The sequence below is a fragment of the Apus apus genome, chromosome 19 (assembly GCF_020740795.1).
Source record: "Apus apus isolate bApuApu2 chromosome 19, bApuApu2.pri.cur, whole genome shotgun sequence".
NCBI classification, from domain to species: domain Eukaryota; kingdom Metazoa; phylum Chordata; class Aves; order Apodiformes; family Apodidae; genus Apus; species Apus apus.
The window spans coordinates 8,709,603-8,721,366 of NC_067300.1; the positions used below are offsets into that span (position 1 = coordinate 8,709,603).

Below are 11,764 nucleotides of genomic sequence, written 5' to 3' on the forward strand. Positions count from 1 at the left end.
AGGTGGGATCCTGTAAATACCTTCGCTCTCAGTAACATGGATCCTGGGAGCAGTCCCCCCCCCCCCCCCAGGATTGCTCGCACGACCAGTGTTGCTCGTGGCGTGGGTGCTTCAGGATCGGGCCCTTCCGCCGGCATGTGCCGTTTTGCAGCGGTTGCATAAGTGGTCGGTGACCTTGCGTGGCCTGTTGCAAACAACCCTTATGCAAAGCAAACACATGCCCCCTCCTTTTGCTTTTGCATCCATGTCTGACCCTTTTGTTTTGCTCCCTTGGGCCTGGCACATCAGCAAAGGTCTCGGCGCTCCGCTCCAGGTAGCGCCTGTGGGGGTGTGTGTGGGGTGTGTCTGCAGGCTGTGACTCAGTTTCCCTTTTTCCTTTTGCATCTTGCAAGTGGGAAGAGCATGTGTGGGTTCATGTGTTGGTCTGGATTATGCCACGTGCAGGGTAGAAGTCCTCCCTGTCTCTTCTGTTCCCTGAGGGAGCAGGGAGCACCTTCCGTCAGGCCAAGTAACCAGCAGTGCTAAAACGGGAGAGATTCACCTGTAATCAGAGAGAATTAATTGGCTGGAGCCCGTGAGGAGACTGAGCTGTACCTAAAGCCAGAGTCTGACCCCAAAGAGGGGGTGGAGAAGGGGGGGAAGAAGGGCACTGCATCCATCAGTGCAGGAACTCTCCCCTCCATTTGCTGGCCCAGCTCTGGCTTGATTTAATTTCTTCTTACATTATTGACTTTCTTGTTAAGTGATTCAGATAATCCAAACACATTAACTGCTCTGCAGTCTGTTTTGGTAGCACATATGAAATTACACTCTCAGGTAACTTCATGGAAGATCAGATCTCTTCTGAGCACTTTCTATCCTTGGCAAGGTAACGCTTTCTTTCTCTCCTGTCTCTGCTGGTGGGATTGCTTTTGCTTGTTTCTAGATGCCTCCACACTTCCATAAGGAGCTGCCTCCCCTGTATGTCCCTTCACTTCCATCCTCTGATACCTTGTACATCCCTTCCCAGCTGCCTCTCACTTGAAATCTTGGAGAGGAAAGTGAGTTTCTGATGCTCAGAGGTGCTTGAACTGTGAGTGTGCAGCGAGTCATGCCCCAAGTCTGGGCTGTGGAAGTGTTTTCCCAGAGATGATCCTTTAGACAAAGCCCTCCTGGACCCCACAGCCCCTTTTCAGCTGGCCTTGGTGGAGCTGACTCCACCAGAGCTAGGGAAGCCCTGATCCTCCCGCAGACCCTGGGGACACTTTAAGAAGCAGCTTCCAAACCATTCAGGGCTCCAAAAAATCAGATTTTGCTGGTGGACCGTTAGCCACTTGTGCTCTGGGCCATGTCTACATCCCCCTCCTGCTCACATCCTCCAGCTGGGACATCCACCCACAGCAGTCGCCCAGGTAAGACTGAGGCAGCCAGGATGGAGAGCTCTGGCAGGCAACTTTTCCTGGAAATTTTTTTGGGGGAGGAGGGGTTGGGATCTTTTTGAAGCTTTATTTGGGTTTTTTGGCTCTGCCTCTTCATTCCCTTCTTGCTCTCTCTGTGACCATGGGGTCAAGGCAGCTTTTCTGCCTTGGGATGTTGCAGCACCCTTGGGTGCTTGCAGAGACAGATGCTGAGTCTCACAGGGATTCACCCAGGAGGGTTTGCTGCTCACCCAGGAGAGTGATTTATTTGGACACTTAGCAGCAAACAGCATGGATTGAATCTCCAATGTTGTTTATCACTCCGGAGTGTAAACCAGTGAAAATGGGAGCTAATTGATTTAAATTCAGATAACCTTACAAGGCACTTCCCTGCCATATGACAAGGCCCTGTTTGCTGAGGATTGCTGTTTGCTCCAAATTGTCTGCTCAGAGGGATTCACTGACTGTTCAAGGAGCACATTTTAGCATAGATTTGCTCCTGCAAGGGCCAGCAAACCTGCATCACCCAGTGCCTGTTCACCTGCTAGAGCTCAGGGTATGGCTTAGAGCAGCCAGCACGGGAGCTGCTGCAACAAGCATGGGGAAAGGGGGTGATGTGCTGTGTTCCCATCTGGTTTTCCTCTCCCCATCTTCAGGGAAGTACTGATGCTTGACAGTACAGCAGCATTTTCCTTAGACAAGGTCCTGTTTTGCATTTTAGGTTTCCTAAGTGTTACTGATGGATCAATAGTGAAAACACTTCCTGACCCTGGCATGTGTGTGAAGAGGGGGGGGAGGAGAAATCAATGGTGTCAAGTTCAATCTGTTATTCTGCTTTCACTCTTAAAGATCACTATTTATACAGGGATTTTAACATTTTCATTAGTGTTCCTAAGAGGAGCCTTGGAGGAGTGGAGAGGTTGTCACTCCTTGATTCGAGGGGGAATTCAACTCAGCTGCTCTCCCCAGGCTCCTGTTTGCCAGCCAGCAGTTTTCCCTGACCCTTGCAAAAAATCTCAGCCCACAATCCTGGTGCAGGGATGGGGCCAGAGCCCTGCCAGCCTGTCCCAGGTGGTTTCAGGATGGGGAGGGATCCCACCCAGGCATGACAGAGGCAAGGGCAGAGCATGACCCAACCACTGCAGCCCCATCCCTGCTGCAGAGGCTGGGACTGGGATGGGAGGGATCAGAGCTGGGCTTTGTGGGAAGCCCCAGCAGGGAAGGTGCTCAGCTGCAGCAGCAGAGCCATGGAGTCCAGAAGGAGGTGATACTGGTGTGGCTGCATTGGCAGATAAGTTGCTGCTGAGCTGCTGAACATTGCTGGTGGGCTGGATCTTAGAAGAAACATGGAGTGGGGGTGTTAGTATCCTGGGAGGACAGGAGTGTTTGGTGTGATGGGCTGGAGGAAGGTATGTCTTCTCCTGCTGGAAGATGCCCCATGTGCTTAGAGGAAGGGCCTGTGCAAGGAGCTGCTGGGTCCTTGCTGCTCTCTTGAGCTGCAGAAGGACAGGTCAGAGGTGGAGTGTGGGCCAGCCTGGAGGGGTCACTCAGGCAGAGGCTGATCTGTGCTGTTTTCCAGGAAAAGGGACCCAGGCACCCATGGGCCACAGGTCCAGGGATTTGAAAAGTGCTTGGGAAACTGGAGTGAAAACGGATCCTCTGTGCATGCCACAAAAGCTGCTGCTCACAGGCCTTCCTGCTGTTGTGGACTCAGGGATGAGCACCAGGTCATGCTTTCCTGTTGTGCATTGGTCTCTGAGTGACTAGAGATGCTCACAGGATCCCATGTTCCTGCCATCCCAATGGGAAAGCAGGTTTGCTACGAAGGGCTCAGTAAAACTCCCCTGTGCAAGAATTCAGTCTTGTCAGCTGCTGCTCCCATTCAAACTGCACGGCCAAGGGAAGCAACAGAAGACAGAGTCCCTCTGCCCCCACTGAAGTGATCTTCCTGCTTTTAATGGTTGCTTGCCCCAGAAAAGAGGGGGAGAAAGCTGATGGTGTTAGGAGTGTGTTGTGCCTTACAGATGGACAGTGAGGATCCTGGAGGCTGCAGTTGTCCAGCCCTGGGTGATAAACCCATGAGAGCTGCATGGACCTGGCTAACATGGGCCCTCAATGCATTTGGCTCCAGGATTTATTTTAAACTTTCCCCCCAGCATCTGAGTGCCTGGGACAGACTGAGATCAAGAAAGAAAACACCTTGCCCTGTGTGAGAACATCACTCTTGCCTGGCTGAAGAGCTGTTGTGAATGTGCCTCCAGCTAAGCATGGATGAGATGCATCCTCACTGCTTGCAAACAACACTAGTTTACCCTTATCAGCTGCTGCTGCTGCTTTTTTTTTCTTTTACTTTTTTTTTTTCAATCAATGAGCTTTTATACAACCTTTTTCTCCAGGGAAATGGAAGGAAAGAGATAAAGTGGCAGCAATGTAGGGCTGTGATAATGGAAGGCAGCATTGAGCAGATCTGTGCTCAGAGGAAGGCTCGTCCTCTGCAAGGGGGATTTGCAAGGCATAAGAAATTATTATTTTAACCCTTTGCATCCCTTGGTCAATACCTTGCTCTCCTGCTGAGTTGAGAGGGTTTGAATGCAGCAGACAGACAGGAGGACAAATTCCCATTCATTGTGTCGCAGGGAGGCCAGGTCCTGTGGCCAGGATCAGGAATATAAAGGGGCAGGTGGGAACAGGCTGAGGAGAGAGGCAGCTAGAAGGTGCTGCAGAGTGTGCTGGCTGGAGACATCCAAGGTCAGGTTGGATGGGGCTCTGAGCAGCCTGGTCTAGTTGGAGATGTCCCTGCACACTGCAAGGGGGATGGACTAGATGACCTGTAAAGGTACCTTCCAAGCCAAACTATTCTATGATTCTACTTGATAATTTTGAGCAGAAGGACCTTGTCCTGAGCTGGCAGAGCAGCACCTCCATGGGGTCCCAGATACCTGCAGCAGAGTCATCCATACCACAGAGTGCCTGGAGCAGCCACTTCATCCCAGCACCACCACCTTTCCCCTATCAAAGGGGAGATGTCAGGAAACACCTTCTGAATTTGAGGTTGCATCTGTCCCCCTGTTGCCACTGATCTTGTCTTGCTCAGGAGATGCTGCTGGAGGACCAGCTGTGCACTGAGCATGTCTCCCATAGCCACAGACCACCCAACACCAGCCCTCAGAGCCTCCCGTGGCATTTTCACCTCTTCACCTGCTGTTTCTTAGTGCACACAGGCTGAAATGCTGGTGTTGCAGGAGACCAGCATGGCAGCTGTGCTGAAACTGGGGATATGGCTGGAAACAGGAACTCAGTGTGTGGCTGCACCTTCGATGGCAAGGCTGTAGTGTTGCAGGCATTCCCAGAGGGAAGCTGAGTTCAGTGTCAGGGGACAGAACCACAGAAGGGAAACAAGCTGCCACAGGAGCTGGCATGGCAAGCTGAGGGAGAGATGCTGCTGCTTCACTGGGCACTGGGCTTGCAGATATGCTGACATGGCCACTGAATTCAATGGCATGAAATCAACAGGATGTAGCACCTAAATATGCCTCAGAACCTGGCTGGTAGCACTGTGTGGGTGCATGTCCCTGTTGTGGTAATGCTGATTCTGGGCAGGATTCCCGGGGCAGCTCCTGAGGGACACCCCCCCACCCACCTTCCATCCTGCTGCCTTTGGGTTCCTCTCCCAGAATGGACAAAGCCTGGGCTGAGTGGAGGAGATGGGAGGAGGCTGGCGAGTTCCTCAGTGTTCCCTAAGTGCACAGACACGGGCAGGAACAGAGAAGGCAGCAGGTAGGAGCTGGTATGTGATCTTTGCAGGGAAAAGATTTCTATTGCAAATAATTTCTCACCTTTTCTTTTTCTTCTTCTCCTTTGCATAACCTGTAACAAATCCATGTGTTACAGCAGGGCTGGAATAGACACAGAATAGTCTGTCTTTTTATCTTGGCTGCACCCCCTCAATTATGAGCAGAGCTATTCAGCTAATTTCTCCACCTGGCTGCTTGACCCTCATTTCCAGTTCTGCCCCATTAGCATCTGGGCTGCTCCAGGAAACCTTGTTTTCTAGAGGCCGGAATGATAAGGACAATTAAGAGGCACGAAAGAAACAAAAGCATTCCAACAGTTGTTCTCAGCATAATTACCTCTAATTAAATAAAACCAGAGCTGCCCATCAGCAGGGGGGAGCAGCAGGCAGAGTGGTGGGGAGGTGGCTGGTGCTGGTGCCCCTCACCAGGGCTTTGGGACTGGCAAAGCCCCCTGGCCAAGCGAGCAGACGTGGGGTGACATGGTGCTCACCAGCCTTGCACTCTTTTTCAGCCTGTGGGAAGCTGACAGGAATCAGTGACCCCATCACAGTTAAAACCTCGGGGTCCAGGTTCGGATCGTGGATGACGGACCCGCTCGCTCCCGAGGGAGAGAACAAGGTAAGAGCTTCATCCCCGTGCTCCCACCTCCTCCCGTGTGGCTGAGGTCATTGAAAACGCATTGCATCCAAGCATGGAGCCTGTGAAACCCACAGAAGGTCTTAATTTATCTCACGGGGCTCTGCTGGTCTCCTCTGCAGTGCAAGGGGGCTGAGGATCCCACAGGGAGGGAGGGAGGATGAGGAGGGGGCTGAGCAGCCCCACATGGTTGTCCCTTCCCAGGGAGAGTGACAACTCACTGCACTGATGAGGTCTCGGAAGTGTCACCATGAGGTCTGTACCTCCCACAGGAGGGAAAATCAAGTATTGGGTTTCTCATCTAGTTCTGGCAGCCAGGAGGGAGCTGGGGCCAAGCAGAGGGACCTGTGATCCTGGTCCCTGCTGCTTTTCTGCTGCCTGTGCCTCCAATAATGTCAACCTGACTGTGTCCTCCACCTTTGTTCTGGTGAGGAATTAGCTGACTGCAGCCAGAGAGGAATTTGTTTTGCTTTGTTTTGTGGTTGTTTTTTTTCCATTCAGCCCATTCAGTTTTGATCCCAAGGAGGTAGGAGGCCAATAACTGGCTGAAAATCAATCCAGGCTTCCCATGACTGATGGAATGAAAAATATCTCGAGTGTTTGCTGAGGAACTGCAGGCAGCAAACCAAAACTAAAACCACAGAGCTTGGCTGCATGATAATTTCCTCCTGCATGCAGGAAGGGCTGCACCAGGGCAGCTGTTTGGAGAGCCCTGCCCTGTGATAACCTTGCTGCAGCTCAGAGAGGCTGAGGGATGCTCTGGAGAAGCCCTTGGATATGCAGCAACAAAGCAGCAGCAACTTGAGCTGTCGAGCTCTTTCTCTCCAGCAGCCAACTGGTTGGCACTGGTTCCTCAATACACCACCTCCATATTTTAGAGTTATTAAACAAAACCACCTCTGGGCCTGGTGAGATCCTAATTATGAAGTGGGATGGAAGTCTTAACACACATCACATCTTGTTTTGCCCAAGAGAAGGGACAGACCTATCCCTTTTGGGCTGTGTTTGCTGCATCCCTCTGGGAAGGGAGAGTCAGGTCTGTCACAGCTGAAGGTGGTTGATGAAATGCTTCAAGATCTTCCCATGTCTTCAGAGACTTTTGTCTCAAACCAGTATTTTTTTAGTATTTTGTTTTACCCGTGCATTTTTCTGCAGTGCATTTTTGTTGTGAGAGCAGGCAAGCAGTTTTCTGTGGCTGTAGCTCAAGCTTCACAAGTGTGTCTGGTCTGGGTGATCTTTAAGGTCTTTTCCAAACAAGATAATTCTGTGATAATAGATAGATCTAGTGGGAATTTTATTAGAAACACGCAATTAAGTGAACGCCATCAGCTACCCAGCAGAGGGGGAAGCTGGAGATGGGGAGAGATGGGCAGTTTATCACATCCATCTTATGCTGCCAAGCCCCAGGAGGTGTTTAGTGGCTGGTGTGGTTGTTTGTTCATGTCATGAAATCATTGAACACAGTGGTGCAAAACAGTGAGTCCCCAGGGTGAGGCAGAGGGTGGATGCTGAGGGCCAAGACAGATGTGTGCTGGCAAAAGGGAGCAGGAGAAGGTTGCTCAAAGGCAGCTGATGCAATGAGAAGTTGGTGTCCATCAATCTCCTTGTCTCCAAGGCATGAAATGCCATTGGGTCCTTTCACCTTGCAGCCCCCACGTGCTCACCTGGGCTTCTGCTCTTCTGGGCTTCTCTTTGTCTCACTGAAAGCTGAGCATGATGTATCGACAGGCCTCATTGTTTAATACTGAATAATGAAATGGGAGAAGCAGAGAGACAATAGGTTTTCTAAGCTTTGGGGTTTTTTGGTAATTCCCCAAGCTGGCTTAGTTGACCACAGGCATTTCATGGAGTGGGGAATGCCCTCCAGCACCGGGGCTGAGAGCAAAAGCTCTCCCAAGCTGCAGGCACCTCTGCCCTGGGCTTGGGGACATTCCCTGTTTTTTCTCCCACCACTTTTGCAGCCATCCTCAAGCCCGCAGGAGAGGTGTGAAGATCGGAGGTGTTCACCACACACTCGTTTCCCACCTCTGCAGTGTTTCCGGGGAGCTGATGAGGGTTGGGCTGAAAGTTTTGCCTCCAAAGTTTTTTTGCAGACCTCACTTGGCCTTTCAAATAGAGCAGCCAAAACAGTTTACGTGCACACACCGTGTGTAAATGTTTGTCTGCTCTTCTAAGGGACCCTGGAGACAGCTGCACTGCAGAGGTGGTGCCACCAGTTTTACAAAGGGTTTTCAAAAGGAGTTTGTACTACCATGTCACCCAGCCCTGCATCCTTAAAGGCCTCCTTCTTGCTATTTAATTTACCTCTCTTCCTTGCTAAACAGTTTCAAAAGAAAGCAGCTGGTTTATTTGCAGGCAGCAGCTGCATACGGAATGTCACTGCCTGGCTGGATATTTCTTCTTGGTATGAACTGCACAGCTTTGTCATTTGCCTCAGAATTGGTTTCATATGACAAAAGCTTTTTTCTTTGAAGAGTCTAGACAGTGTCCCCAGTGAACTGGTGCTTAAGTGCTGATTTAAAGTCTCTCCCCCATTTACCAACAGCGAGATTTTGATGTCTTTGTCTCTCGTATTTTAGTGGTCTTGGTTTCAGCTTTTGATGCAGAAGTGCCTGATTTTTAAACCAATATGGACTTTGCCTGAATTTCCTTGGCAATGAAGGATGGCATCCACTGCTTCCTCATTGCAACTTCATGGAGTTCAGCACAGCAGCTGGTATCATGGACTGAGGTGCCATCACGATGGGGCTTGTGGGGAGCAAAAGCAGCATCAACATCATGTGCTGGGTTTAGCCAGAGAAAAGATGTGAATTGCCCTCTGCAAGGACCATGTCCGTCATGCAACTTAAGCTTCCAGGTTCTTGGTGAGATAGCAGGTTACCCCCCAGGAAAGCTTTGCTCTTGAGTTGATTTCTCAGCTGCTTTTGGGCTCTAAAAATCCAGTTTATTTCTCAGTGGAGGTGGCAGGTGTTGGACCCATTATTTTCCTGTGGGTTGGATTCCTTGCTCTGGATTTCCAGGGTGATGTGCAAAGGGCTCAGCTGGTCTCTGCTGTTTTCTAAACCCCCTGTTTGTGTTGCTCTTCCAGGTCTGGTACATGGACAGCTACCACAACAACCGCTTCGTCCGGGAATATAAATCCATGGCAGATTTCATGAATACTGACAATTTTACCTCTCACCGTCTCCCTCACCCGTGGTCAGGCACCGGTCAAGTGGTCTACAATGGCTCTATCTATTTCAATAAATACCAAAGCCACATAATTATCAGGTTTGACTTGAAAACAGAAACCATTCTCAAGACTCGCAGCCTGGATTATGCCGGCTACAACAACATGTACCACTACGCCTGGGGTGGCCACTCAGACATTGACCTGATGGTGGATGAGAACGGGCTCTGGGCCGTCTATGCCACCAACCAGAACGCGGGCAACATCGTCATCAGCAAGTTGGACCCCAACACCCTGCAGAGCCTCCAGACCTGGAACACCAGCTACCCGAAACGCAGCGCCGGGGAGGCCTTCATCATCTGCGGCACGCTCTACGTTACCAACGGCTACTCGGGAGGCACCAAGGTCCACTATGCCTACCAGACCAATGCCTCCACCTACGAGTACATTGACATCCCCTTCCAAAACAAGTACTCGCACATCTCCATGTTGGACTACAACCCCAAGGATCGGGCTCTCTATGCCTGGAACAACGGGCACCAAATACTTTACAATGTCACCCTCTTCCACGTCATCAGGTCTGACGAGTTGTAGTCCAGCCTTGTTTAGAAACTGATTGGGGATGGGGGGGCTGGGGGGGAAGGAAAAAAAGGGAGAAATTAACTTAAAAAAAAAAATTGCTCATATCAAGGAGACACACTTTAAATAAGTAAATATATAAACAGCTGCCAAAATTAAGACCAACGTCATGGAGGATCAATCATTCAGCATAAACCTGACAGCTCAGCATTACCTCTGCATTTCTAGAAGTCTGGCCCTGTGTTATAGACTCTCCACTAACCATATACTTGCAGCTGGAACTGCACTCCAAGAACCACTGAAGTTTGGGGTTTTGTTTTGTTTCTGTTCCGACAGCAAACCTATAGTCCATACTAAAGAAGTAAGGCAATGACTGTTGAAAGTTTTTCCTTGGGAGACTCGTTCTCTTCTGTATGTGGGTTGCATGGACATTTTCCCGACATCCCGGGCAGCTGTGATGGATGTGTGATTTCCAAGCAGACAAAGCTGACCCGTGAGGAGCTCTCACTGTCTGAACAAGACCTACCACAGGTTAGTTTTCTTCGCCTTCCATTGCAGCTACTGTCTCTCAACTGTGTTCTTGTCACTTAGATTAACTGTGCTGAGACCCGAAGTAGCTCATGGATCTGTGTCTTAGTAACTATTAAACACGATGGTTTAAGTATGTATTATGAACAAGTTGTTGTACCCATATTGTTTGAACTTATGTATTCAGCAACTATATTGTATAATGTATGTCTGTTATTTACCAGAGGTGGCAAAACTTTGTATGTCCAGTTTATGCAATGAATGTTGTAAATGCAATGATGTAGTTTGGATTAATAAATGATGGTTTTGTTTCTAAAAAGGAAAAAAAAAAAAAGATCAGTGTTCACCCTTATACACAGATAACCAATTTCATGTTGATAATTACAAGAATATTCTCTTGCTGTTATACTATCTACATAGCATTATGGTGGTTGGAAATTGCTTCTGTGGAAATTCTGTGGCATCAGATTCCCATGGGAAGCCCTGTTTATGGACGTGTGAAGGTAATTCATTTTTTTTTTTTAAGAGGAAAACTTTGTACTATCCACAGTTATCTAAGGAACAATAAAAATATTAGGAGACTTCCCTGCTTTGTCTGTTGTCTTCTCTGTACGAGTGACCAAACGTAGGGGAGGGGTAACAGAAATTATTGTGGGGTTTTTTGGGTGATGACTGAGCAACCATCCTGACTTTTCTTACATTTTGAATGGAGCATTGCCTGATGGGTAGCTGGGGCTGGGAGGATGGAGGGTTTGGCTCTCTGTTCTGTGCAGGACTTGAATTTGCTGGTAAAATCCCTGTCTATTTAACACAGCTCACACTGTGATGCTCATTACAATTAGCAGCTTACTGCTGGGGTCTGAGCTCTCAGCACCATCAGTCCTCTTGTTTTGGTCAGAGCAGAGACCTCACAGCATTGCAAGATGCTGCACACACCTTGAAGTGATCCCAGGCACTTTTCCAGCTGAATGCTCCTAAAGCTCTCGATACTTGGAAGCTTAAGAGGCTGGATGCAAACATGATCTTCCCAACCACCCTCAATAAATCCTGCAGATCCCTGCTCTCCACTTCTGCCCTGTGCTTTCCCCAAGGCAGGGCTCATTTTACTGGGAACCCAGCACCACCAGCAGCTTCATTCTGCCACTGCTCTCTGGTGGGAGATGGAGGGTCCCAACTCTCCCTTCCACCCCAGGGTATTCAGCAATTCCCAAGCCACAGCCCAGGTGAAGGGTCAGGACCTGTCCTGCCTTCACTGCCCACCCCAGGAGCCCACTGAGCTGAACCTCACAAGCAGCAGGGATGCCTGGTACCTGGGCAAGCTACAAAGGGCTCGCCCTGGTGTCCTTAGATCCTTGTTGTCTCCTTTCCAAATAGAGAAACAGGTGAAAATGTTTAGCACCACCAGGCCCGATGATTTTTCAGCCAAATGTTCCGTGAGCAGCTATATTTGCTGATGAGTTCAGCCTTCTTGCTCAGCAGACGGATGCATTAAAGCCCTCAGAAGCAGCGTGGATCACTGAGGTCAGGAAATTGAATTTATAGATATATATATAGAGATATATGTGGCTGCAGCAAATTGCACATATGGATTTTGACCTCTTGGCCTTAGCAGAAGGTCCCTGCTGGGCTCTTCAGCAGGAGGAGGGGGGAAAGGGGAAAAA

At 49.6% G+C, this 11,764-nt stretch overlaps 1 protein-coding gene across 2 annotated transcripts in view; it reads left to right on the forward strand.

The window, feature by feature from the left end:
- OLFM1 (olfactomedin 1) overlaps positions 1–10,688 on the forward strand; it is a 32,236-nt gene extending 21,548 nt beyond the window's left edge. For both annotated transcript variants that reach the window (XM_051636813.1, XM_051636812.1), the window contains exons 5-6: positions 5,703–5,809; positions 8,916–10,688. In XM_051636813.1, the coding sequence (XP_051492773.1) occupies positions 5,703–5,809; positions 8,916–9,590 (782 nt within the window). In that variant the 3' untranslated portion in view covers positions 9,591–10,688. The remainder of the gene's footprint in view (positions 1–5,702; positions 5,810–8,915) is intronic.
- The last annotated feature ends 1,076 nt before the right edge of the window (positions 10,689–11,764 follow it).